The following is a 27,219-nucleotide window of genomic DNA, read 5'->3' as shown; positions in this document are numbered from 1 at the left end:
TATGGAAAAATTGACAGATTTTTACAGAACAATCGTTGATTTGATGGTTTTTTGTAGGAATACCGGTATTCTTACACTTTACCGATGGATTATGGTAATAAAAATTACTAAAGTTTTCTTTATGTGTGTGATTAATACCACTGCAAGACTGAGTCAAAGCACAATAAAACTAGAAAGTGCTATTGTGTGTCGAAGCACTAGAACTGAAGAGATTCGCTTCAAGGGACATTTCTACCATCACCAGTCACCACCTAGGTAGTTTCGGTGATTTTTCTTAAACCTATTATTTATCGTTTAATATTATTTAGTTTTCGGAAAACCCGGAAAACCTAAAGCCCTAGAGTTAAAGTTTGGACGACTGTCACTAAAAAGTTCCAATCGAACTGTTAAAACTCGTTCCAATCGAACATTAGAGTGTTTGACATGTCAAAGTTGGCTTAGTAGACGGGAAGTATTGTGATTTAGCAATAGTAAAATGCGGGAACTCTAGAGATGGAACTCGATTGTAACAAAAAACATTAAATTCTAAAAATCCTCACGATATTTTTTTAATGGGTACAAAAATCATAACGCCACAGACCTTCTTTTTATTGTCTCTGGTCTTCTGTTTCTGATGAATTTTTAATTTTGTTTTTCCTCACTGTTAACAACTAGATAAGGTGTCTCACTTGCCACTTGAGCCACAAACTTATACACAGGTCCAGATAACTTTTAGTGTTTTTCAATTCTCCGACGCGAACTATAAATCATCGTGATTAAAGTGAAAATGCAAAACTTTTTTTTTATTCGGATTGATATTTTCAAAACGCTAAACTTAGGCTACAAAGACGTGTCGTCTCTGTTATTAAAAAATCCTCTGGTAATTCACAAATTTAAACTATTTTCGGCGATGATTTTTATCGGTGGGGAACCGAATAAAGCTTGTTTTTAAAATATCCTGATGTTCGATTTGATCAAAATAGAAAACAGCACTTCATTGTTCCATTACTATAGCAAAACAAATTGAAACAAAAAACTATGAAACTGAAAATACGAGTAGTCATGTAATTACTTTTGTTTTTTTGCAATGTTGCTAGTTCTTTGAAATTCTAGAATGGCTGCCGGATCGACGGAAATTCAGTCGGCCAAACTTTAACTCTAGGCCTTTAGGAAAACCTTGCATGACTATGTGATGACAATCTAGCTTGAACGTATTCTTTGTTTTACAGAGGATACCATACCTCTACTTTGAAATAAACTAACACCAACGAAACAAAAAGAAGACATTATCTGTCAAAATAATCATTCGTCTTTTTATGGGCGATAATCCTTCGTATATCGTTCAAATTCGAATTTTATTGTTTATAAAAAAATCTGATAGACTATTTTTAGGTATTTTTCAAACAAAGAAGTCGTCCCAGTTAGCTATTTCTTCGCGCTATTTCTTATTATGTCTCAGGAAAGTGCGATAGTGTTCGCAATATTTTACGCATTGTTGTGCTTCTGCATCGTCTATCCGTCGACCGAGTTTGTATCAGCTGGCCTAACCGTTGACCATGTTTTCTCGTCCACGCTGGGATCGGAGGCAATCACTTTCGTGCAGCATCACATTCGCCGAACAAGCCTTAATCTCATGGTGCATTCGCTGCTTCCGGCCATATACATCCGAGTTTACTATATGCAGTTTGATGCAGAAAATGACGACACGAGCGAAAGCAGCGTAGTAAATTCTCACCCGCTAGTTTGGGCGTTTCTTGTACTTCCGGCTGTGCTCCTGCCAGGACTGGTAGTGGCTGCCATTTACTACTGGTCGAGAAATCAGTGGCAAAACCATCCAATTGCGAGGCAATTGGTGAAGTTTGCTAGACCGGATGACCCTTTTTCAGATTGGCGAGCAGTGGCTGCCAATATAAACGATGAGTTTCGCAGGGATGACAAGGTGGTTATTCGAATGAATCCAATATCGCGCGTTGTCACGACAGAAAACTGGGTTATCAAGACAAGCTCATACTGGATTAATATAGCGCGTCAAGGTGAAACGACTATGGTGGCTTACAAGAGTGACACACACGATGTCAGTCAGGACGCTTTTGAAACTGTACAGTACGTTAATATTGCAGTGATACCCCTTCGAAAGGAAATTAAGGAATTCTCCATTCGAATAAATGCTTTACACTTTAGAGAGCTACAAGACCGAATTAACAGTCAAATAACGGTTTTATCTAGTGTAAAGTTTCACCGATCAGTTCTGGAACGTTTTGTAGATGTTTTCAAAGATCAAGTTGCACAAAATCCAACCTACCAGCTGGAGGACAATTCCATAATGGAAAATTCCGACAATTGCTTTGCGTGTATGCAAGCCAGACCAAATATCAAAATTTGCAAAAACTGCCTGGACGTGGATGAGGTGGGGCAAACCCTCTCAGAGGCACAGCGCTGTCAGTCGTGCAATTGTCGCCCTATGTGGTGTATCGAGTGCGTAGCTAAATGGTTTGCCTCCAGACAGGATCAGTCGGAACGAGAATCTTGGTTGCAGCAAAAGTGTACTTGCCCTATGTGCCGTGCCCGATTTTGCGTACTGGACGTGTGCTATGTACAGCAAAGACAGTAAATTATAGTCAACTATGTGAGCATGTGTTCTATACAGTCAAAAAGAAAACCATAACAAAGTTTTGTTTTAAATTACCTAAATTGTTGGGTTTTGATAAAATTCAACAGCATGTTGATCAATCATGAAATGCTTTGTATTTTGAAAAATAAACTATTTTGTGACGTGTCCTATTGAAATTTTATTTAATCTAACCATTCGCTTATATAAGAGCAAAGTTTAGGGGTAATTTCTCCACAATCTGAACAATTTTTTATCACCGGGCAAATCCCGCAGGGCATTTGCACCAGCCCAGGGGACGCCAGCGGACTTTCGACTGCCTTGTATAGAAACTTACCGTCACCAGTTAGAAGAGACTCAGCTTTTCCGTCGTAAACTACTGTTTTCAGAATTGTTTCGAGATCATCTTCATCCAAACTAATTTTACTAATGCCTAAATCGGAGATGAACTTATGCACATCAGCTACGGAGCAATAGGACAATTTCTGGACCGCTAGTGGTCCGTCCCGACATTCTTTGGCTGTTTCTTTCTTCATCCGAAGAAATCGCAGGCATTGTTGGTTCAGTACATCCACAAATTCGGCTTCGAAATCTTGATCCTGATACCAAGCTCCTCCGGTGATCGATCGGTCTGGTTCTAAATTGTACAACATGTACACTTTCTTTTTACTTGCCTAAAACAAAAAAAAATCCGGTAATGATTCTACAGAGCATTCCTATAAAATTGAACCCACATTGACGGACTTCACCGCCTTTATCAACTTTTTATTTTCCAGCTGCTTCAGCACTTTGTTCAACTGTGTCATGATTAGGTTGGACTTGACACGAATATCTCGGATCCAAATTCCTTTGTTGCCACCCTCTTCAATGATGTTGTAGATAATTTTTTCCTCATTATCGATATCCTTTGGGGCGGAAGATTTTTTAGCTGGATCCTTCAGTCGGTAGATCAACGATTGACCTTTTTTAAGTATCTCCAGTACGCCTTCCTGCAGCAGTCTGTTTAGCGCTTGAACACGCTTTTCCGGTTTCACGTCTGGCAATGCCGCAAGCAAATCGTCATTGTTTATGCCGGCCGGTTTCTCGTTTGCTAAGCCGATTATTTGAAAGCCTATGGTGGCAATATCGTCTTCCGATGGTTCAGCGGACATTGTCGTGATTGTTTTAATTGTATTTTATTGAACGGTGCTAAAAATCTATTTTCTGTACATTGGTTGAAAAAATAACAACAATTGTGGTGACAGTAACGGGTAATGAACCAAACACAACAGTAAACACGAAAAAGGCCGACACGGTGTAATTGCTTTCGTCGCTTTTCGGTTGTAAAATTAACGGTGTGATCAGCGATGCCAGATTGGAAGACGTGTCTTCAAATCTAGGACATTTCTCGCGTAATTTTTCAAAGGGACCTATCTAACATTGAGAGACTCTCTTTGTTTACTTTCTCTTTGATCAATAATTATGTTATTTTTTACATATTTCATAACACTCAATGCATAGTAGGCAAGACAGTATTACTATCTCTCGATTAAGGGGAAGGAAGCTGAGAAAATATATATAGTGACGACGTAATTAACGAAACAAAGTGAAAGAGGAGAGAATCTGTCATTGTTACTTAGGTCCTTTTGAAATATTACGCGAGATTTATCCTGCGGTGAAGACATCCTTGTTTGTGAAGACAAATGGGAGACATTGAGAAATATGTGAAGACATTAGAAAACATGTGATCGCGACCCGCATTTCGCAGAGGATGTGAACTTTTTATTTTTCTCGCAAATTTTCGATCTGCCGGTAATTTTTACAGACTTCGGTCGGTTTTAACGCGAGCCATCTTGAGTTGGAAGACATTTTTTCTCGGAACGTGAAGACATCTAAAAAAATTACCTGGCATCCCTAGGTGTGATACACGCGAATTTTTAGGGCATCCTTAACGGTGCGCTTCTGTATCTCGTTTGGCAGCGCTCTATTCGGGACTACAAAGCTGCTGATATTTGTTTGGTTTTTCGCGTAAGAGAGTGAAGGAAAGAAATATGCTTTAGTCAACACGCATTTTTTTCCTGTATGGACTTCCACTGCGAGCAGTATCGTAGATCTAATGTGAGATATGCCCGGGTGTCAGCTGTATCCCGCACTTCTATTATTAGCACAATTGGGTTGTTTAGCTATTTACGGATTTACGATTTATATATATCGTCTGAAAGTGTAATTTTCTGAGCAAAACGTTATTTTTTTAAATTTTATATCATTATCCTTCGATTTTCAAATGAAGAGTTAAAATTTGCTCCAAATCGCTACAATGACAGTTGGTATATGGGCAAACTGTCATTGTAGCGATTTCGAGCAGTTTTAAATCTTGATTTAAAAAGCGAAGGACAACGATAGAAAAAAATTTTAAATCACGTTTTACTCAAAAAATGCAGATCTTTTAGATGTTATAAAAAACTGATATAGCTAAACAACCCAATACCGCTATTGAGAAGTGGCATGCCTTTATTTACTTTTGTTTATCAGTGCTTGTGTGTAATGTGTTACTCTTCCTTTTACACGCTTACTGTTCTATTATACCGATGCTCGTTCCTCTTGCCAAATATCACCAACTATAATTACCTGGAGAAGTTTGGTCGTGCGTCCTTCTGGCCAGTTTTATTAATAAGAGGGACTTAATGTTATTGTTAAGAGGAAGTCACGCAAAGGTGTTATAGATTTCAGCGTAAAAGGAAGGGTAAGTGGTGGGGAGCCAGAGAATGAATCCATACTTAAAAGTCCAGTTTTGACATCGAGTGGCCTGATTCTACTAAGATTCGAACCTACGACCATTCGCTTGACAAAGCGGACTTTGTAACCTTGCGGCTACGCAGCTCCCCGACACGCATTGTCTGACAATCACTTCATACCGTACCGGTCACTGCTGAACGCGTTAACGAAATACTTGCTTTCGTCCCTTCTTCGTTGCCATAATAACGACGTGATACGCGCGAAGAACTTTTAAAAAATAAACTTGAAAATGAAACGAAAATGCTACCATAATTGTGTTGTAGCTAACCACTTTTTTAAATCATCTGAAAGAGCTGCATTTTCTAAGTAAAACGTGGTTTAGTCAATATGTTAGCGTAAGTTGAGTTCGTTGTCAGATTATACTTCTTTTCATGACAAGCAGGTTTAAACCGTTTGAATCTCTACGAATGATAAGCCTTGCCCATTACAGCCTTACAGTTTATTAATTAATTGTTAGCAAATATTGGCCCACTATTCAACAAAACTGTTTTAGGAAGAGCATATAATGAGAGTAAAGAATAAATACCTACTTTAATACAACCAATTAACAATTTATATAATTATACAATCATAAGCAGTTAACAACAATAATTGGGTTGTTTAGCTATTCACGGATTTCCAATTTTTATGTATCATCTGAAAGAGTGTAATTTTCTGAGCAAAACGTGATTTTTTAAAACTTTATATTATTAACCTTCGAATTTTAAATGAAGAATTAAAATTCGCTCTAACTCGATGACAGTGACAGTTGACAGTGACAGTATGGGCGAACTGTCATTGTAGCGATTTCAAGCAGTTTTAAATCGTGATTTAAAAAGTGAAGGACAACGATAGAATTTTTTTTAAAATTACGTTTTACTTGGGAAATGCAGATCTTTCAGATGATATAAAAACTGATATAGCTAAACAACCTAATTGTTTCTATCGGCAGCAAAATAGGCCAGTTTCAAATGTTTTGTTTCCCGAGTACCATTTTCTCGGTGTATTACGGTGTAAGAGGTCGAACCCCTCAAATAAAAGTCGCGAGAAGTGCTTACGTCACAGCCTATCCAAGTGTCAACTTTCGAAATACAACAAAAGATTTTTTTACAGCCGAGTCAGTGCAGTGGAATTTTCTTTAGCTGATCTTGATCGTCTGTAGCAGTGTTTTTTTTTCACTCTATCAGCGAAAAGTTTGCTGACGAATCAATTACTTATCCTCGTGGTTTGGTAAAGTATTCTAATACCAATAGCGGTATCGGATTTACGATAGTGAAAAGTGTGTTCTGATTTGGGGGGCGTTTCGATTTTTCCCAGCGCAATCCACATTGCTTTCTTAGCTTCTTAACAAGTATAAACACCTAGATTCAACCAAAAGGCGATATATAACTGAAACCACTTCTGAAACGAGCGATAAGCGACAACCAGATCAGCAACAATGGAGTACGAGAGCGTTCTGCTTGTAAAGCAGGAAGTGTTTGTTTACAAAATCCCCCCGAGGCAAAGCAATCGGGGTTATCGGGCAGCGGATTGGAATCTTAACGAGCCTACCTGGACGGGACGATTGCGAATGGTATCCAAAGGGAAAACGTTGGCTGTTAAGCTGGAGGATAAAACGAGTGGGGCTCTGTTTGCTAACTGCCCGGTCGAGGCATACCCAGGGGTGGCCATAGAATCCGTGTCGGATAGCTCGCGATATTTTGTGCTACGAATACAGGATGACAATGGTTGGTACACTTCGAATGTCCTAAGCCATCGGTACGATGAATGATTTTTTTGCAGGTCGAAATGCTTTCATTGGTCTTGGTTTCGGGGATCGATCTGATTCCTTTGATCTGAATGTGGCTCTGCAGGATCACTTTAAATGGGTCAAAAACGAAGAGCAAATTGAGAAGGAAAAAGTCGAGCCTAAACAGCAGTTGGATCTGGGATTCAAGGAAGGAGAGACTATTAAAATTAATATGAAAATAACGGTAGGGTTTTTTTACTTCGGTAGCAGCAGATTGTTATTGTTTTTATCATTTTCAGAAAAAGGACGGATCGGAAGCCAGCGCCCGCTCAGGGGGAGCAAAGAAGGCAGGAGGGCTTGGACTACTGCCACCTCCACCAGGTGGCAGCAAAATCGCTCCGCCGCCTACGGCTGCATCGCCTTCCCATCAACCCACGGCAGGATCCGGGGGTCAGACGGAATGGGGCGAATTCACTTCAGCTGGGTAAGATATTTTTGAGTTTCAGGGAAAATTTTCTTTTGTAAAAAGCTCATTCTTTTTGCAGAGCGAAACCTCCAACAGCAGCGACAACGCCGAGTAAAACCAACGCAAATTGGGTTCAGTTTTAAGCGGGAGGTAAGATCGATCTAAACTACGTTTCAGCATAAAAGAAGAGAATCGAAACATGGAGCTATTGCTTGCCCCCGCGTTTTCGAACACGTAAAGCATTATTAACTCAACCACCACGACCAGTGAACATTCGTCAGTCTCATCAACTGTTGTTCCAACTCGAACACATTCGTTAACTATAGCTCGAATTCATGATAGATGAATGCGGTGTGTGGTTGTTATGTTCACTATTATACTAGCAGTGAATTTAATTGTTAATCGTAATACAAAACAGGACAAAATGCATAATAATGTAGTACATACAATCTAAGTGTGAACACTATATTCATATACAACACACATACAACAATACTTAACAGAAACGAACGGAAATGCATTCCGTTTAATTTCGAACTGTTTAATTTTTAAATTTGCTAAATCTTCACGCTTGTCGAATGGTTATTTAAACAAGCCATTAAATTTGTTTAGACAACGCTAGTATGCAAATTATCATGGACGGTTTGTTCACGTTTGATTCGCTAACAATAGAAAAGGTTTCTCGGAATAATACAGGCGTGTAGAAACAATAGCAGAATGTTTAGTACAGAGGGTCCTGTAATTTCAGTTTAAAATGGTAATTTCCAAACACACCAGCAGAAAAAAGATGATATACTCAGAATAAAAACAGCAAACACAATATCTATATCCCATGAGTAGTAGTTGTAATGAAATTTATGAAAACAAAAAAAAACATTAGTGGTAGAAGTCGCTTTTGAGGATTCAAACGAAAGGAAAGCAATGTTAACTGATGCGGGGAACAGACAAAAAAAAACAAAGAGAGAGACAGAGAAAGAGAGCAAGTAGTGCAGAAAGGCAACGTATAATAATCAAATTAAAACTAGATAAACATTTCAAAAGGTCCTATCTGCTTTCATCGTTTTCCTGGAGCGTCTTTTCATTTTGGTAATGGTTCAGCTTCAGTAACTCTCCCAAGCGTGGTTTTCGTTCATAAGGCTAGATTGATCACTTCGCTATCAACTTGTGCAAATAACGTGTCATAAAAGGTGTTCAATAAGTTGTAGTGTTTAAATGAAAGTTATCGACCATCATCAAAGCAGATAGGACCTTTTGAAATGTTTCTCTAGAAAAGAAAGTAAAAACAACCTATTTATAATCTTAAGACACCCCCGCTGCTCAAATATGCACATCGGGACAATGATTTTCTGGCGTGAGATATGTTTAATTTTGGTTGGAAACTGCCGAGAGTTCTCAGCTACCGCAACCTTGTTTTGATATACATACTTTGTGTTGTGCGCATTTTCTTTTTATTTGCACCTGCTCGCGGATAGAGAATGCAATAGTTTTCTGCAATAATATATATGCTGTATAATAAAGGCAAAGAGTAATTCCACTGTTTACGTTGATAAATTCTTATTTTATAATCTTTTTTCTTTGTGTATATTTAGCTTAATATGAGACGAATATTAAGTGAGAGCAAACATTATTGCAAATGAAGTAATTTTAAGTTGCAAAAACTATTAGGATATCAATAAATTGTAACGAAATGTTTGTTTCTGCTAAACAATTTATCGAACCGAGTGCTATCATCACATACCAAGACTTTTACGCGGTGCTTAGTTGAAGCAAATCTGTTGCTGATGATCAGGACAACAGGACACACACAATTAGTCACACTGTTGAGTAAACATTCAACATATATTAATGTTAATGGCAAAGTGCTTTCAGAGACCCCATGCAATTTCTCTTTCTTTTCCAAAACCAATTTTCAAACAGGAGTAACCTTTCGGGGTTTTGAAAAAATAATGATCTAACTTGGGGAAAATCTCTTCTAGTGCTAAAATGTTTTTATTATTTAAAAACATAAGATAAGTTAAAATCTTATTGAAGAATAAGCATCTGGTATGTACATACTAAAACATAAAACTACTCTACTGTTCGTTCTACGGGAGCGTCCCCTTTAGACTTGCTATTTCTTATTGAATAGGCTCAACCGTCTCCGAGGTACAGAGTTCTGAAACGGTACCGAAGAAGAAAAATATAGAAAAAAGACAAGAAAAAGAAAGTGGTTAATTACACATATCGCATTGACAATGGTACAAACAACATGCAGAATCTATAGCATCACATACAATCCAAATAATAGGAAGTCTACACTATAACGACAGTAATGCAGAATAGATGATGTAGATTAATTTTATTTTTTCCCTTTCACTGTTAAAAAGAGAATTTTGTTTTCATGTTGTACTTATGTTCATATTCAAAATATTTAGCATTTTCGTAATGTCAAAAACAATTATTAGTTAGAAGTGCACATTGGAGTGCACTTGATTATAAAATTGCCTTTGTTTCATTATCCAGTTTTACAACTTTTATTTGCTCAGCAAAAAAAAATGATAATGTCATTCCCATTCGTTCTGGAATGATGCATTTCGTCTGTTTGTAATTTATATTACAAATTAGAATTACATCAATACTTGTTTCTATAAATTAATGAGGAAACGCGCGAATGAGAAACTTCTGACGGCAGGTTATATACTATGTTAGTGAACAGGTAACAGGGTTGACTTGTTCGGAATTGTTAAAATAATAACAAACTGCTAATCAATTTTTCGGAGGGTTGAAAATATTGTAAAAATTCGAGATTATGAAATCTCTGTTTGTCTGAATATTCAATAGTAAGTTTTTAGTTATCATAAAAAATTGTTTAATTAATGATTAAACATTTACATTATCATGTGAACATTAAAAATATAATTAAAATAACTGAATATTGAAAATATTTTTATTGGTAATACAAGCACAAACTACAATCAATAAATAATACTGGGAATGTAACTTCTTAAAACATTCAGAAGAGAGACACAATCAGACTACGTTTAAACAAATGGCCTAATGGGTGGAATCGGTTGCACATACAAACACACAAATTATTACTTCCACTGCTACACTGTAGCTAAACGTTCGCACTACGAATCTCCGCCTATTGCCGAACCGCATGAAAATCAACAAAGTGCATGTAAAGGCTAAAAACTAACGCCGAAAAGCTTAACCCAGCGAAAGCGACAAGCAGCTTATAGCTTTGATCGTTGAATTGTGCCTTGCTTGTCGCACTAGCGCAGTGTTCATCCTTCTGTTCGATTTGTGGAGACTGCTTATGTTGGAGATTGAACATTTCCTTTTGTAGTGTTGCTATACGAAGGATTTCCGAAAACCGGGCCAACATGGGGATGCTTGCCAGCGGGTTCATTCCGGTCGAACTGGTAACAACGTCATCGAATGGATTCAGGTTATTTTTCTGAGGATTTGCGCGCTGTGAAGGTATTATTTCACTAGGACGTTCCAATGCCTTTTGCTGGGCTAGCAATTCGAACTTTGACTGCGAGGAATCGACGACCACCGTGTAGGTGTCGTCTTCCGGAGAGGAGCTTCCACAAGCTGGGCGGTGTAAAATAGCGTCCCCTTCAATGTTTCTTAGGCGATTGAAGCTTTGGCGCCGTTGGTCATGACTCTTACGGCGGTAATTCGCCCGGCGACAATTGCCTAGTTTTTGCACGAAATCACTTGTTTCGATGTGATCGCTGTTGTTGCTGATAATCTCGGCAACCTCTAGCCGTGTAGAATCCGAAACAATTGGTATGTTGTTATTGTTACTATCTTTCCGTTCGCCGCTGAACACAACAACTTTCCCAACAAGTGGATCAGCTTTTCCAAAGACATCCATGGAGTTGATATCGATCTTACGTATCCGATCCGGAGTTCCATCATACGAAAATCCACTGTACGGATCACCACTATCTCTTGCGCTACTCGGACTGTCACTATCGACGCTGCTTAGGCGCCGATTTTTATCAAAACGAGTCGATCGTTTACGCAGATGCGCGATTTTGTGAGATCGGTTTACCACAAACCTGCCGACCGCATCGATGGAGTTGCGTTTCGCTCTAGGTTGAATTTGCCGTCCGGTTTGGTTTACTATGCTGGATATTTGTTCGTGACTCTTAGGGGTCTTTGCCGGTGGGGAAAATTATAGAAAAGCATACATGCTAGAGCGAGCCAGTTTTTGAAACAGTTCAAACCAACATGAATAAACTTTGATTTTCATGCAGATATTATCAATCCTAAACCAAATTACAACCTACATCAAGGGTTATCATAACCTTCGTTACAGTGTCAAAGTGGAATGATCGACATCGGAACAAACGATTTTTTTATATTTTTTCCATGGATAACGTTTATAAAAAAACTTCAATTGCACGAATTTTGATACACAAATTCAAAGAAAACGACAGTGAAATAAGGATATAAGTTAAACTTGCAAACGCTCTCAACGCGAACCAGCTCGAAAAGTCCACTACGATGCTGTTTGGACCATGTTGACCGACTTGACTTTGACCATTAAATTTATTGAATCAAGTTGAATAATTTTCCTTGTGCGCATTCTGCATTCTCACAGCAGAATATGTATTGCCAGTCTCGGTTGAATAGAATTCGAGTTTCGTTTATGTCAACATTTTCGTCCACATAAACAAACAACATGTTATAAGAATGTCCTTTTGGTGAAAGAGTTCCGTTCCGAAATGGAATTGAACTTTTTCCGATCGTACTGTTCGAGCTCAACCGGGTTCGATGTCGATCACTAATCAAGAGACGTGTCCTGCTGCTAGCGTGTTTAGCAGTCGCGACAGTAACAAAGTAAAACAAAAAATAAAAACGAACATTTAGGTAAAAACCTTTGTGTTGTCATGCAATAAACATGTAGCGATAAAAAAGTTGTAGTTTGTATGAGTAACACCGACATGACATAACATTTTTCAGTAACAAACCTACGCGATTAGCGCGTATGTTTAGTTGCTAGCGCAATGACAAGTATGTTTGTAAATACGCTTTACTCCACCAGTACCAACACGTTACCATTGATAGTAACTTGCAACCTCGACGCACCTAAACCGTGAGTCAATCGTAGTTTGAACCGGAACCGAACGATTTGAAAAAAAAAATATCAAAAACCTTTTTGAGCACGAGAAACGAATACATAAATACACACAGAATATTCTACAGATTCCACCCATGACACATTTAAATATAGAAAGGAAAAAACTTTTTATCATCTACCTCGTCTTTAGACAGCTGATTGAGCAGGTTAGATGAGCTGAACATCTTCGAAAATTTGCCAGGGGTCTTGTGCCTAGCGTTCAGCTCCGCCATTCCCGAATCGACGTTGCTTTTGCGACCGCCAAAGCTTAATCGACTCCCGATGGTACTGCCACCACTATTTGCGTTTTCTTTGCAAATTTCCTTATACTGAAAATCGTTGGTTGGTACCGTGCCTCCAAATGACAGACGACCGCCTTTTTTGCTGGGCGTGGGTGGACCCGGTCGTCTATAGGTAGTTGTTCCGCCCGTTTTTTTGCGTGATATCAAGCTTGCACTGCTATCGTCCAATCCACCGAAAGCGGTGTCCTGAAAGAAAACAAGTCATTGGACATTTTGGTATTAGTTAATTGAGAAAACCACACATTAGTTGCGGAAATTTGAGAAAAAGGCCAAAGACAATCACCCACACACACAAACGGACAGACAAACAAGCAGCAGAACTGAAACTTAACTCATCCAACTCGACCGCTCTCTAATCTTTGCTATTTCTTGCTGTCTAGGTAATCCTCCTCTACTAAACTTTCTGTTTTAATTTTTTTAATCATTCTGCCTGGAAACTTAACTCTCTACAACACAAAAGAATAAAACGCTTGAATGACACGAGAGAAGGTTGAACTGTGCACCATGGCATCGGATTCCTACACCTACCCTGTTCTCTTCGTCGGTCGCATCTCCATCGTTATACTGCACGGTATAACTACACTTCAGATGCGGGGGAACCATAGAGTTGCGTTGATTTAATACCGACATCGGAACCGACTCACGTCCGCATGGGGGTGACATTCGACCCTGCTTTAAATCGGTCAGATAGGTATTATTAAAAATTTCCCCTTGCTCGTCCTCCATTTTGAGACTGGAAACTGTAAAAAGATTGCTGTTATCGGCATCGGTTCTCTTCGGTACTAGCTAATGATACTAACAGCCGCGACCGGACGCCATTGGAGGTGGAAGCATCGATCGTCGTTCCTTATAAAGATCCTCCAGGATCCGATGCTTCGACTTGAGGGACTCATGTTCCCTCCTCAAATCCAAGTTGCGCTGGTTCAACTTCTCAAGCTGTTCCTGAACCTTGGCATTGTGAGTTTCCAGCTGATTGAACTGTGAGAACAAAGATCAAGTAGTGAGAGGTTTGTTTCACACCTCTGCGCATATTTACCTTTTTCATTTCTTGCGACAGTTGAGCCTTCAATTCCTTAAGATCCGTTTCGTGCTTTGCAGTTGCTTTCTGCAAGTTTTCGTTGTAAAGCACCGCCTGAAAAATAGCAAAGGAGAGGAGAATGTAGATAATTCTGTCGACCGTTACTCCCAAAAATAAATCATCATTCTGCGAATAGAGGTAACAATTGTGTCTCAATACGTCATCATTTAGTGGTTTTCATTTGATCATTTATTTTTTAAAGCATTTTATTTTTAAATAATATATAGTAATAACAAAATTAACCGAACTTCTTAACAGTTCTTTTTTATTTTAATTTTAACAATCATCAACATTTGAAGAAACCACCTGCCGACCAAAATTTAATCTTCCATGGACGAGTCTATATTTATAGGGATTCGAAGCGGGCTACCGCGGTTAATTTGCCCAGTCTCGACCTGTTTACATTCACTGGGGGCTGCAGCGGAAACGGCGCTCGTCATCAGAGAACTGCTGGCGTTCCTTTGCAACACCTTTAGTACAGTCTTCTGTGGTGAGCAATAGTGGATAATCTTCTCCACCAGAATATAGTTACATCCGTAGCCTCCGTCCTTCCGCTTCACCGGTTGCGCTTTGACCGAAACTGAACCATAGTCATATTTTTCCGGCTGTAGATCTTGCTGTTGATTGCTGAACCAATGGTAGGGGATAATTTGGGAGCTGGCCGTCGCGATATCTTGAACCAGCGCGACCGCTAGTACCGACACCAACAGCATCGCTATCGAACTATTAAGACGACTCGTTGTCCCCATAGTCAGCCGGTTGTATGTTGCGAATGTTTACGGTTTTACACTGATACATTCTTTTATAGGTACGTCAGAAACAGTTCGGGTGATGTTTTTAGTTGTAATCGTAATGTTTCGTAAATTGGTCTGATTTGTTTTATTAACACGCTAGCGGCAACGCACGCGGTTGAAAGCAAACTTGAGTTTTGAGGAAGTAGGAAAAACTTTCATATCCGTTTAAAGTAAAAAGTTTTTCTGTTGGTGAATACTGTAAAATGTAAAAAAGTCATTTTATCTAGTGTTATGTAAAATTTATTGAGAAGTAAAGCTTTATTTTGGGTTTTTCCAGCTTAAAAATTTGGGTAGAAAATTTGACATTAGGTAGCAGCACTTTACACGGTTTTTCTCGGAATTCGTTACAACTGTAATTTTATTTTCCTAAATAACACTCAAAACTCACAAAACAACTTATTATGTGGTAAACTAGTTTCGCATGGTATGCGTAATTTTCGTATTCGTTTGTTCATACCTCTAAGTGTTAACATAATAAAGTCCTCAAATGAAAAAGGGACTATGAATCGGAAAATATGGACCGTATTACAGAAGCTTTGACGAGCAGGTCGTCTCATGGGCAAGTCGAGATTAGGGATTAATGTCATCACCATAAAAAGACACAGTGTAGCGTTGTAAATAACAAAGTCGTGCAAAACTATCATTCATAACAATAAATATGAAAGCTTTTACATAAAACAGTATTGTCATACCGAACAAACTCAAGATAGATAGGTAGCATGTAACTTAGATTGGGCACACGCCCTAATGAAAAGGTGGCTTTACTGGTTTCAACATTAGTTCCAACTCAGCCTCGCTCAGCGAGTGTTTGATACAGCTAAACAGCAGTAGGTTGACGACAAGAATGATTAGTGGATATTTAATTATCCTACAGGCAAGTCGTTTCCAACGGTTCCCACTTTCTGCATCGCTACGAGCTACTGGGTTTAACGGTTCTTCAACAGATACTCCCCCTGGTAATGGCGAAGGCAACGTTTCGGAGAATGTTTCCTCACTACTAGTACTTGAGATTACGCAAGACTGAACAATCTGGAAGTAAGGAGAGCAGAGAGAGCAAAGTGAAAATTAGTCCAAGCCTGTCGAATATCACACGATAGTATGACTACATTTGCTAACTCATGCAATGTGATGAAGGAATTACATGAATGTTTCGAAAGCTAAAATAAATAAACCCTTAAGCAAGCAAACATTTAAATACGTAGTTAAAAATGAATACAAGCGATAAAATGATAGGAAAGGTGCTTATAATCTCAAGATACTAGAGGAAACATTATTCTCCATTCTTTAGAACATCCCCGCAACTGTTACGCTACAGTAGGCATGCACTGCCGGTAACCGCAAGTCAGTCCCATCTGTAATTTTGTCAATTTTGAGTTAGCATCGGATTTTGGCCTAGCTTTGGGTATATTTTCAGATGTAACGATAAAAAATAGTGGTTTGTTCAACAAAAATGGAAATCAATACCAAGTCGAATTGTCCCATTATGCAAAGTAACCGCAAGTCAGTCCCAGAAGAAAAATAACCGAAAGTCGGTACCGATTTACAAAAAAAAAAAACATGCATAATACGACAGTGAGATGGATGGGGAGCGGAGAAAAGAATTATTGGGATTATTTTTTAGTTTGAATTGGTGATGAATTTATGTGGAGCAATTTTCTGGTAAAACGAATTCAAGTCAATTTTTTTTCTTGGTTCGCTTCTTCGTGGATCTTTCCGGAAAATCTTGAGTATCGAAAAAACTTCCATCAGAATCCCTGTTCCAAGAAATCTTCAAAGGTGATGCTCGAACCTCAAATGGATTTGGATCATCTTGACATTAGTTGTCGGATAAACCAACTGCAGTCCCGGTTTCAGTTTCTTTATCCGAGTCCTCACCGGATAAGCTTTCATCGGTTCCGTACATCATGAGATTTTCCAATGTCGACATTTTTTAAACGGTTCTCATGAACATACACTTCCTAACAGCGAAGGATTGACTTGACAGTTTTCCACGGCAACGAATAACAACACGTCAACACGCACTATAGTTTCAATATGGCAATGTGACTGACTTGCGGTTACTTTTCTCTTTGGTATAGAATGTAACGGCAAGTCAGTCACACTCAAGGTTTTTATCATAAAATCAATGATTTCAGTGGTTTTCACAACGTAATTAGTGCAGGCTAGTATGCAAACAATATTTTAGCATGAAAATTGTAAAAATAAGTCATCTTAAATAAGTGATAACTGAGCGTGAATAAAATATCTTTCGAAGCTGTTTTCTCGATTTAACATTTTTACAGATGGAACTGACTTGCGGTTACCGGCAGTGCATGTGTCAGTAAGGGACTTACCATTTTTTCCTTCAGCTTTTCCAGCTTGCTCTCGTAGTCAGTACGGATTTCGTGTATTTTCTCATCGGACGTTTTGGAGTTGTCCGCCAGCTTAGCCATCAAAGCTTCTCGCTCGTGGTTCCACTGTTGTTCCTTGTCCTCGGTTATTTTGCGGTTTTTAATCAGCTTCGCCCTCAAAATGTCAATGTCCAGTTGCCCTTTCTCGTTAATCTCGCGTTCTTTCTGATGCAACTCTTCCAGCTTACGGAGCTGCACCTCATACTGCTTGTAGGCTTCCAACTTTTTCAACAGTACGCTTACCTTTGAGTTGTCCTCTAAGTGACTGATTTCGGTTTTGCTAAGCGACTGCTCTAACTGTTCGATTTTTTTACTTTGCTCTTCGTTCTTCAGCTCCAAATTAAGCAGTTTGGTAGATTGCAAATCATGGTTCGATTTTAGTTTGCCATTTTCGATCTTCAGAACACGGGCGGCATCTTTGAGGGATGTCAGTTCAGAGTGTAGCGAATCCATCTCATGCTGTTTTGTTCGCAAACTGTTCCGCAGCTGTTGCAAATTCTCTTGCATGGTTCGCTCCTGTACCTCGTGATGCTGGATGGTATCCTGTAGTTCATCCCTTTTCGCTTCAAGCTCTGATTTCTGCATCTTCAACGTCATCATCTCATGAGAAAGCGTATCAACTTGCCGATTCTTACCGAAGAGTTCGTCAATTTCTTGTTTCAGTCGGTCCATCTGTTTGTCTTTATCGGAAAGCTGTTTCTCCTTTAGGGACAACTGTGATTTAACACCCTCATGAGTTAACTTGAGATGGCTGTGCTCTTCCGTCAAAATGCGTATTTTACGATCCTGTTCTTCTTGGTGTAGTTTCATTGTTTTGTTAGCATCCCGTTCTTTAAGATAAACTTCATTCAACGTATCGTATTCTTGAAGCTGCTGGATCAGCCGACGCTCTATGTCAGTTTTTTCCTCCTTTAAACTATTTTCTTCATCTTGCAATTGTTTTAATTTAGCTTCCAGTTTGTCTTTCTCGGCGATGGTAGTTTCATATTCGGTCACTTTGTTCTCCAGTTTTGATTGGAATTCTTTAACCTGGCTTAGACCCTCGGTTAGCTGATGGATTTCATTATCTCTGTTAGCGATTGTAGCCTTCAAGGTCTCGTTCTCGGATTTAGAGTTATCAACCTGCTCGGTAAGTGTTTGAAGTTGGATTTCCAACGAGTTTCGTATAGCCTGCAACTCTTCCGATTTTTTCTGAAGCGATTGGTTGGTTGCAGTGCTATCAGATAGACAATTAGTAAGCTCCTCGATTTTAGTTTGCTTGTTGGCCAGTGCCGTTGCACATACTTCAAGTTCGTTTCGAATTTCTATTAGGGCAGATTCAAGCGATGTTTTTTCATCGTTTAGTTCTTCTATCTTTGATGCAAGCTCAGCACATTCAGTTTTAGAAACATCCAAAGCTTCTTTTAAAGTGCGATTTTCCTCGTCCTTCGATTCTACTCGTCGCTGGCTGCTCGCTACTTCGTTCAAGAAGATTTCTAGCTCTTTAGTTAGCTCTTGAATCTTACACTCTTGTGTATTATTGCGTTGCTGGGCATTTTCCAGCTTGTCCAACACTTCCTTGTGGTTATTCGTTAGCTTCTCAGTTGACGCCAAATTTCGCAGATTCATGCTTTCGTTTTCCTCCTTCACACGTCGCGCACGCATTTCCGACTCTTCCAGCTGCTTTGAAAGTACTTCCAGCTCTAAGCACTTCTGCTTGAGCGTTTCGTTCACGTCAGTCAAACTACCTTGGAGGTTCGCAATCAAAGTCATTTTCTCGGATAAATTTGTTTTTTGAACAGACATCTTTTCAAGTAAGGCGGCTTTCTGTTCTTCCAGCGTTTCAATTTGTTTGCTAGTAGATTCAGTTGTCTTGATCAAGTTTTCAATCTTTCTGTCCATTTCATTGATAATCGTTTCTTTGGAGGTGATCTGCATCGCGAGGTTTTCATTGGTTTCAGATAAACTTTGTTTGTCCTCATTCAACTGTTCAATAGATAACTTTTGCGCTTCAAGTTTTGCTATAATTATCAACTGCTCATTTTCTAGTTGCGACTTTTCCAGCTGCAGCGCAGCCATAGCTCGAGATATTTCGGAAAGTTTTGTTTCTAGCTCGGTTTTGTCACATGATGCATTTTCAAGAAGCTGCTTTGTCTGCTCGAGTTCTTTAACCTTTTCACGGTTTGCCTCTGAACTCACTTTCAGTTTCTCTTTCAGAAGGGCTAACTGTTCTGTTAACTCATTGATTCTAGCTTCATGTTCATTGTTCGAATCCTTCGAAGTTTCTCTCACCTTAGCTAACTCTGTCAGCAATTTCGTGCACTGTTCACCAATGGCTTCCTTATCAGAATCGATCTTATCAACCTCGGCTGCCAAGCGACACTTTTCTTCGCGTAGAGTATCACGGTCTTCCTCTAGAGTCGAATTTGACTCCCTTAGCTCCTCCACTTGCTGATTAAGTTCTTGTTTTTCCATTACCAGTTGATCTCTTTCAGCAAGTACTGTGTCCAGTTGGCTTTGCAACAAATCCAGTTCTGTGCCTACTTCAGCTAGCTTTTCACTGATTGCTGCGAACTGGGACTCAAGTTCATCGGATTTTTCGCGTTCCTGCTCAAGCTCTTCGCTCACTGCAGCTTTACTCTGCCGAACTGCACCTAGAACTGTTGCCAGTTCTTGGACCTTTTCTTCGAGCAGCTCTTTGTCGTGACGCAGTCTCGAAACAGTGCCTGCTTGTCGATCGATCTCCGCTAGCTTGTCGCTAAGTTCGAAATCCAAACGACGGTTTTTGGCCTCCAAACCTGACAGATCCTCGCGTGCAATCCGTAGTTCGTCTTCAAGTGAACTCTTCAGCTCCAACTGTTGGGCTGTTAATTGCTTTTGATTTTTCAAATTTACATGCATTTCTTTCAACTCCACTTCCAGTCGAGTGCATCGTACCTCTTTTTCGTCAAGTTCGTTTGAGAGGAGACCCGCCTGTTCCGCTTTTTCTTTAAGCTGCTTTTCCAGCTCGGCCATAGCCGATTCTACACGCCGAACTTCTGTCTGCAGCTGCTTTGAAACTGCAGTCGCGTCACACAATTGCTTTTGGAGGTCTGCTTCGGTCAGCGAGCTTTGGTCTAGGAGTTTATTTTTTTCGGTGGTTAGCGACTGCACCTGGCTGCTCAATTCCTTCACCTTTGTCTGCTCCAATTGCAATGTAACGTTTAACTCACTCATATCGCTTGCTAGTTGCGAATTGCGATCCTCAACGGCTGTTTTCTCCTTTTGAACTCTGATTACTTCCTCACAAACAGACTCTTTCTCTTTCGTCAGCCGTTGATTCTCCGTCTGCAGAGCTTGAAGTTCGTCAGTAATTCGGACTAAAACTTCTTCCATAGAAGTCTTTTCTAGACGCATTCTACACTGTTGGGTAGAAAGCTTTGATAGTAATGTGGCAAATTGTGCAAGTTTTTGTTGTAGAGTACAAATTTTAATCGTGTACTGGCTTTCCAGTGACTCAATACCGTTTTGTATGAGGGTTAACCCGGACAACAGAGAGCGGTTGGCAGAGGTAAGAATTTCTTTCTCCTTTGCACTATCCCGCAATGAGAGCTGATCTTGTTCATGTCTATCGTCCAAGTTGCGCTCTAATGATTTGCCTTGTTCAGTCACGTCTTGCAGAAGGTCTTCCAGTTCGCGAACATTCAATGTTAGTTTTTCGATTTGTTCCAGATTATACTCCGATAGATCACGCTGCTGAGCAATAGTCTCCTCCAAGGTTTTATTTTTTTCTTGTAGATTACGAATGTTATCCTTCAAGAGGTCATTACGCTTATCGCATTCATTGCTTTTTTGTTGAGCTTCTTCCAATAGGTTTATCTGTATTTGCAACTCGCTCTCGAGTTCAGCAAGTTTGCTTTCAAGTTGACATTTTTCAGCTATTACAGTTTGGAGTTGATTTTCAAATGTTTGTTTAAGCGCAGTTTGTTTTTCTAGGTCGGATGTTAGAACGGAGTTACGTTTCTTCTCGTCGGCAAGCTCATTTTTACTGGAGAGTACTTCCTGCCTATTGGATTCCAAAGACTGTTCGGTTGCCTCCAATTCTTTCAAAGTACTTTGTAGTGAGGACTGGGTTTGCTCAAGCTCTTCTCTCAAAATGTTCATCATTTCCTGCAAATTAATCTTTTCCTTTTCGATGAGGCAGGCCTTTTGGTTTTGTTCGTTCAATTCACTCTTGGTTTGTTCAACTTCTTCCTGGAGCAAGCGTATTCTGCTTTCAGCTTGGGCGTGTTGTTCCTGTAGACACTTGCGCTGATCTTCCCCGTTAGAGATCTCCTTTTGCAAAGCAATCGTCTCTACTGTTATTTTCATATTCAGCGCTGCCATGCGATCCTTATCTTCCTTCAACGTTCCCAAGCGAGTAGTCAAATCTTCCATTTTCTCAAACCACGATGAGTAATCGCCGTCCTCGTAATCCTCATTTAAAGCAACCATCAGATAGTCAACCTTTTGCAAAATAGATTCATATTCTTCCTTCAGACTGTTGTATTCTACATTCAAGTTTAAGTTTTGTTTACTGAGCGCATCTTTTTCTGAGATCAACTTCAAAAAATCTCGTTTCTGTTTTACCACACATTCGTTCAGTGCTGCATTTTCATGCTGGTACTCATAAGTGCTCTTTCTTAACGCTTCTAATTCACGCTCAATTTCAGCAGATCGAACTTCGAGATCCCGTAAAACCTGCTCTTTAGCCATCACTTCTTCCTTCAATTGTCTTACATCCTCCTCCAGAGTATCGTTCTTTTCTTCCATCATTTCTTTGGCCTGTGAGGCTTTGGCATATTCCTCGAAAAGAGCTTCGTAGCACGTCTTGAAAAGGTTCATTTTTTCTACGAAACCAACTTCGCCAAGGGATCCCAGAGCTGTTTTTCCACCAGGGAGCTTTCCCACTATGTCATCGTACAATCGGAAGAATTGTCCAACCAGTCCGGAAATGCGTACTTTCTCTTGCTCGTACATTTCCAAAGAGCGCTTTAGTAGTCCATTTTCCACCTCTTTTTCTTTCAGTTGGACATCTACCACGGCGCAAGCCATATTTTCCGGGCTTGGGCCAGTACCCCCGCTGGTTCCAGTACTACTTGCTACCGCACTCAGATCCAGACACTCGAAAGAAGTGTTCAGATTTTCTGCTAACGCTCCACCATCCCGCTGCGAGCGATTCTCTTTAATGAAGTTCTGCAGATCCTCGTTGTTCTCCCGTAAGCATTTTATCACTTCTTCTTTCTCTTCAATGCACTCACTGAGGGTGACGATCGACCCTTCCAACTCAAGAATCTTGTTGTTCAGCTTAGCGATCTGCGTGTTCCGATAGTTAATCTAAAACAAAAGGAAGAACAATCAAAGTTACGCAGAGGGTTGGATGAGCTTTTTTCTGAAATTACCATCTCTGTAGCGTGTTTGTTGTTTTCGCTGATTGTTTCCAGTTCGATTTTGAGCCGATCGACAGTATCTTCCTTCTCGGCCAACAGCCGCTGGATGCGGACCAGCTTATGGTCACCGTCTGCGCGCTGCTTGTTAGGCGATTCATTTTCTCGGTCGCCCGATTGAAGTTCGGCTTTCAACTCACGAATTTCCTTCAGGTGTTTGCGTTTATCCTCCACTGGAAACGACAAAAAAATACTTTTAGCTTAATGTCGGATTGCAGAAAAATTATTTATTTTCCTAGGACGCCGGATGTATCAACTAAACTAGTTAGGTACTCACAGTTTTTCTGTATCCATTTTTTTTCTAACTTTTATTTGCTTTAAAAGACAATCACGGCCTGCTGGTGTGAAAAATTGAGTTTTCACAATCAACGGAAATGTTGGAAGTTTTGCTGTGAAACGTTTTAAGGTTAAACCTCATTGAATCCAAAAATGGCCGACTTCGAGTCATCACTTCGAATTTTCAAAAGCACAAGACTCGGAAATACTCATTACGTTCCCTATGAAAATTCTATTTTATGTTTGCTTCACCACAGCAAACATAAAATAGCATTTTCACAGGGAACGCATGAACTATTTCCGAGTCTTGTGCTTCCGAAAATTCGAAGTGATGACTCGAAGTCGGCTATTTTTGGATTCAATGAGGTTTCACCTTAAAGAATGGATTCTTCTGGGACTGTTCGTACTTTACTGGTGAACTGAACCAAAAAATGAATGTAAGCAGACGCATAACTCATGGGATCAATTGAAAGGTTAACAAAAGTTAAACTGAAATGCACTGATCAGTACGCTACAGCGCAGAAACTAACACAGCGCGTCTTCTGCCGTTTGCCATCAGTTCTTCGGAAAACTTCGTTCTTCGAGGCTAGGAAGATGAGCCAAAAAGTGGTGACAGGTGAAAACTGAATTCCATTGGTCCTGCACGATAATCACAACCTTAACAAATTGTACATTTCAGTGCGGGGACCCGTGGATCCTCAAGTTTTGGGTTTTACTCTCACGCATGAGCATCTTTCCCTTAATTTACACCAATTTTATATCTCCGCACCGTCAGAACTGGAAAGTTATATTGATGGCAAGATTAAACTGCAGAATGTAGGGTACATACTGCAATACCCTTATAGCTGCAGATACAATCTGATTTTGAACGACGACGATGCACAGGAGGCCGTCCAGAAAGATGTTAACCAGTACAAGAAAATTGGAGGAAGTTGGCAAATAAGAATAAACTTCAAATGCCTATATTTTTATTTATTTATGTACCTCTTTGACAGGCACAATTGTCGAAAACTCCTCGCACGGTCTGAGCAGAGATTTAAAACAATTGTATAACCTTTCAACCACAACCGATGTTCACATAGTAGCCGGGACGGGTCACTATATTCAAGCTGTCCAGCCAGAATCTGTGCTCAACATGACAGTCGAAGAACTAGAGAATTTCTACACGCAGGAAATTTTATCCGGAATACCGATCAGTCTATCCGGGGGTGCTATGGAAACGGTTTGCTGCGGTATAATAGGGGAAATTGGTACATCGTGGCCGATCACGCCATTTGAAAAGAAAACAATCCACGCGACGGCGGAAGTGCAGAGCACCCTCAATTGTCCGGTATCTTTTCACCCAGGACTAGTGAGAGAAGCTCCATTCGAGATTGCTCGTCTTTACCTGGAAGCCGGGGGGCAGCCCGATAAATGTGTCATGAGTCATATGGGTATAACCTCCGCAATCGCCTCTTGAATACCGAAGTCATTTAAGGAAAATTTTCGTTGTAGATGTGACTCTACACAATTCGGAGGATCTTCTAGAGTTTGCCAAACTAGGTACCTACTGCCAGTTTGATTTGTTCGGCAATGAGTGCTCCTATCAACAGTGGGCTCCGAAAAGTTATATGCAAAGCGATGAACAACGTATTCAACACATTCTACATTTGCTTGAGGAAGATTTTGGCGAACGGATACTCATGTCCCATGATGTCCATACCAAACATCGATTGGTAACAAATCGTCAATCAATAGATTTGAATTGACTACAAATTAATTTCACTATCATTCTAGACGAACTTCGGCGGACACGGTTACGGCCATATTCTAACAAATATTTTGATGCGCCTAGCATCGAAAGATGTGAGTAAAGAAACGATTGACATGATTACAATAGACAATCCGGCCAGATGGCTAGCTATGTCAAAATAGGAGGATATTTCATACGATTAAATAAAGTCAATAATTGGTCTCCACTTTAACAGGTTATTACCCGACAGGCAGGCAAAACTACTCAAAACAAAACAAAAGGGCATGAAAACTTACTGAACCGTTCATTTTTGTCCTGCAACTGTTTGAGCTGCATCTCCAGGTATCCTTTCTCGTAACGTTCCGCCTCTAGTTGGGCCTTCAACTCTTTCAACTGCTTTGTCCGCTCATCGAGAATAACTGTTTTCGGCGTTGGCGGTGACAGTCGTGGAACGCGACTGTTCAATCGTAGCGGACTATCCAATAGGTCTGCGGAGGTAATCCGAGAAGGTAAACTCAGTTGAGATGATTGTGAAGATTGTGACTGCGAGGGGGCTTGCTGGTGTGGTTCGACTTTTATGGAAACTGGTGGTAGCATTGTGTGCGGCATGGCATCTTGAATTGCCCGCTGGATCATCATCCGATCGATGTCCTTTCGCTGTTGACTACCATCGAGCATAGACTTGAGGAACGCTCCAACGGCAATCTGTTGCAGTTTGTCGAAATTATTGCAAATCTGCTGAAAAAAGCTGTCCGGGTGAAGGACGCAAGAAAAATACAACAGCAGCGAGATTATGTAGAAACGGTCAGGTGCAGCAATTTGCCCAGACTCGTTCAGGTACAACTCGTAGTGAGGGAAATGTTTTTTGAGAAAATCGATTATGTTATCCTCTTGAATCGATAGGGTTGGCAGCATTCGAGAGCGAAACTGCCGGTAGAAATCTTCGACGCTGCATTGTTCAATGTTATCGAACTGACAGTCTATTAATTTTGAATGTGTGACCTGTAAAAATTACAGCAAATCAAGCATTTAGTAAATGTGAATCTACTATTCGAGCACAGAACTTACCCATTGCACTAGCACCTGGGACCATCGAAGTCCATCCATGACGGTTTTATTTGATTTTCACACCGTTAATGGAATGTCAATCAACAGCGCGCTACAACACGCATCAAAGTAATTTTGTAAAATTTTTAAATAGTTAGAATATCAGCTACCGGCTGAGTTGTGGTTTCACTGTTTAGTATGATGTTTATTTTCAACAATTTGCTTTATAATTAGATCGTACACCGTTCAGCTTCTTTAGTACCGGTAGCGTTCTGATCTTTTGTTTTTTGCTGTTCCACAAAACTGTTGCAGCTGCTGAGTGAATTCAAAAATGGCGCACTCATCGATGTGAGCAGAGTTGCCAGAAACTTTAGCAAGAAGTTTTTACGGGTCCTATCACTTGGCTGAAATCAATGGAATTTAAGAGGAAACTGATTTGAGGTGGCAATCTTAAAAAAAAAATAAAAAATTGAAAATTACCGCTTTTGTAATAAAGTTTTCACAAATCAACAAAAATTTGACAAATAATGAGAACGCTGAAAAGAAATGGTGAGTTATTTCGAACTCTGCATACAACTACAAAAACCTGCGAATCTGCTTTCCCTGAACGTGAGTGACTGTAAGCAGGGATGCCATGCAGAATTATATCAGCACGTTTTGTTTCGATTGTTTTTTAAATTTTAACTCCGTCCAAAGCGTTGCATAAACCCCATAAACGAAAACTATAGAAACTTACTCTTGAAATAAGTGGTAATTGTAGAAAAACTGCTTTAAATTATAGTATAACCTCTATCTATAGTGTATGAAAACTCAATGGATAAGTTTGATATAGGAAAATCGACTTTTTTGGTACACTTATCAAATTTCAGCAAACAACGAATCTTCAGCCTTCAAACCAGTGGTTCCCAACCTTTTTGGCTTCGCGGCCCCTTTTGCTAAACACAAAGAGCTCTACGACCGCCTCTGCGAAGTACCAAGAGCTTCGCGGCCCCCCTAAACTGCTTTCAACAGATAGTTCTGTAAACGAGTAGTCGTTACACGATATATATTCAAAAATGTATTATGCGATTTAAATTCAAATATTAGTTTTTCTAAGTTCTGTACTATTTTGCAATCATTTTTACATCAAACACCTGAGCAAATTCAGCATAAGGTCTAAACTAAACAATGTCTCTCTTGAAGTTTTTGCTTAGCTGAATTTGTACTCATATATAAAAATGATGTCTAAGCTGTGCTTTACAGATTGGTTGATATAATTATAAAGTTTTGTTTTAGGTCTAGAGAAATATTTCTTACCAAGTTTGTTTTATAAATTTGCTTTTAAAAATCACATTAGCTTCTACTCAGCCTTTATTTTTCGCTGACGGGAATTGGGTTTGCTTTTGCCTTTCTATTACTTATTTGAAGAGAAGTAGGTAAAATCGTAGTTTGCGTTTTAACTACCATTAGGGCACTGATTCTGAGTATTGACGAATGGAGCACTTGGAGTTTTCGGGCTTTGCGC

General features: G+C 39.7%; 5 protein-coding genes across 9 annotated transcripts; 3 read left to right on the top strand and 2 right to left on the bottom strand.

The window, feature by feature from the left end:
• The first annotated feature begins 1,237 nt into the window (after window positions 1–1,237).
• On the top strand, window positions 1,238–2,766 carry LOC129723620 (E3 ubiquitin-protein ligase TM129). Its single transcript, XM_055677957.1, has one exon. The coding sequence runs from the start codon at window positions 1,430–1,432 to the stop codon at window positions 2,588–2,590; it is 1,161 nt and encodes a 386-aa protein (XP_055533932.1). The 5' UTR covers window positions 1,238–1,429; the 3' UTR covers window positions 2,591–2,766.
• LOC129723627 (probable DNA-directed RNA polymerase III subunit RPC6) lies at window positions 2,734–3,872 on the bottom strand. Its single transcript, XM_055677970.1, has 2 exons — window positions 3,322–3,872; window positions 2,734–3,261 (listed from the first exon to the last, which is right to left on the bottom strand). Exons 1-2 carry the CDS (start codon window positions 3,736–3,738, stop codon window positions 2,773–2,775), a joined length of 906 nt encoding a protein of 301 aa, XP_055533945.1. The 5' UTR covers window positions 3,739–3,872; the 3' UTR covers window positions 2,734–2,772.
• A 2,540-nt stretch (window positions 3,873–6,412) lies between these two features.
• Window positions 6,413–9,228, top strand: LOC129734050 (NECAP-like protein CG9132). Of its 2 annotated transcripts, XM_055695772.1 has the most exons (5): window positions 6,414–6,571; window positions 6,659–7,068; window positions 7,124–7,314; window positions 7,370–7,554; window positions 7,616–9,228. In XM_055695772.1, the coding sequence occupies exons 2-5, from the start codon at window positions 6,780–6,782 to the stop codon at window positions 7,677–7,679; spliced, it is 729 nt and encodes a 242-aa protein (XP_055551747.1). In that variant the 5' UTR covers window positions 6,414–6,571; window positions 6,659–6,779; the 3' UTR covers window positions 7,680–9,228. The 2 variants fall into 2 exon arrangements, with proteins under 2 accessions (XP_055551746.1, XP_055551747.1); XM_055695771.1 differs by having other exon boundaries at window positions 6,413–7,068.
• Window positions 9,229–9,489: 261 nt separating this feature from the next.
• LOC129734038 (putative leucine-rich repeat-containing protein DDB_G0290503) lies at window positions 9,490–26,057 on the bottom strand. 4 transcript variants are annotated; one of them, XM_055695745.1, is made up of 9 exons: window positions 25,737–26,051; window positions 24,965–25,670; window positions 22,616–22,833; window positions 17,160–22,550; window positions 13,991–14,086; window positions 13,755–13,932; window positions 13,483–13,694; window positions 12,793–13,140; window positions 9,490–9,691 (listed from the first exon to the last, which is right to left on the bottom strand). In XM_055695745.1, the coding sequence occupies exons 1-9, from the start codon at window positions 25,773–25,775 to the stop codon at window positions 9,647–9,649; spliced, it is 7,233 nt and encodes a 2,410-aa protein (XP_055551720.1). In that variant the 5' UTR covers window positions 25,776–26,051; the 3' UTR covers window positions 9,490–9,646. The 4 variants fall into 4 exon arrangements, with proteins under 4 accessions (XP_055551720.1, XP_055551719.1, XP_055551722.1 ...); XM_055695744.1 differs by lacking the exon at window positions 9,490–9,691 and adding an exon at window positions 9,736–11,686 and having other exon boundaries at window positions 25,737–26,056; XM_055695747.1 differs by lacking the exon at window positions 9,490–9,691 and adding an exon at window positions 13,287–13,400 and having other exon boundaries at window positions 13,006–13,140; window positions 25,737–26,053.
• LOC129734045 (phosphotriesterase-related protein-like) lies at window positions 23,250–24,874 on the top strand. Its single transcript, XM_055695764.1, has 5 exons — window positions 23,250–23,552; window positions 23,616–23,867; window positions 23,932–24,369; window positions 24,431–24,651; window positions 24,713–24,874. Exons 1-5 carry the CDS (start codon window positions 23,393–23,395, stop codon window positions 24,848–24,850), a joined length of 1,209 nt encoding a protein of 402 aa, XP_055551739.1. The 5' UTR covers window positions 23,250–23,392; the 3' UTR covers window positions 24,851–24,874.
• Window positions 26,058–27,219: the final 1,162 nt, after the last annotated feature.

This window comes from Wyeomyia smithii, chromosome 1, assembly GCF_029784165.1.
Source record: "Wyeomyia smithii strain HCP4-BCI-WySm-NY-G18 chromosome 1, ASM2978416v1, whole genome shotgun sequence".
Lineage (NCBI taxonomy): Eukaryota > Metazoa > Arthropoda > Insecta > Diptera > Culicidae > Wyeomyia > Wyeomyia smithii.
This window is presented reverse-complemented; position numbering and strand designations above follow the sequence as displayed.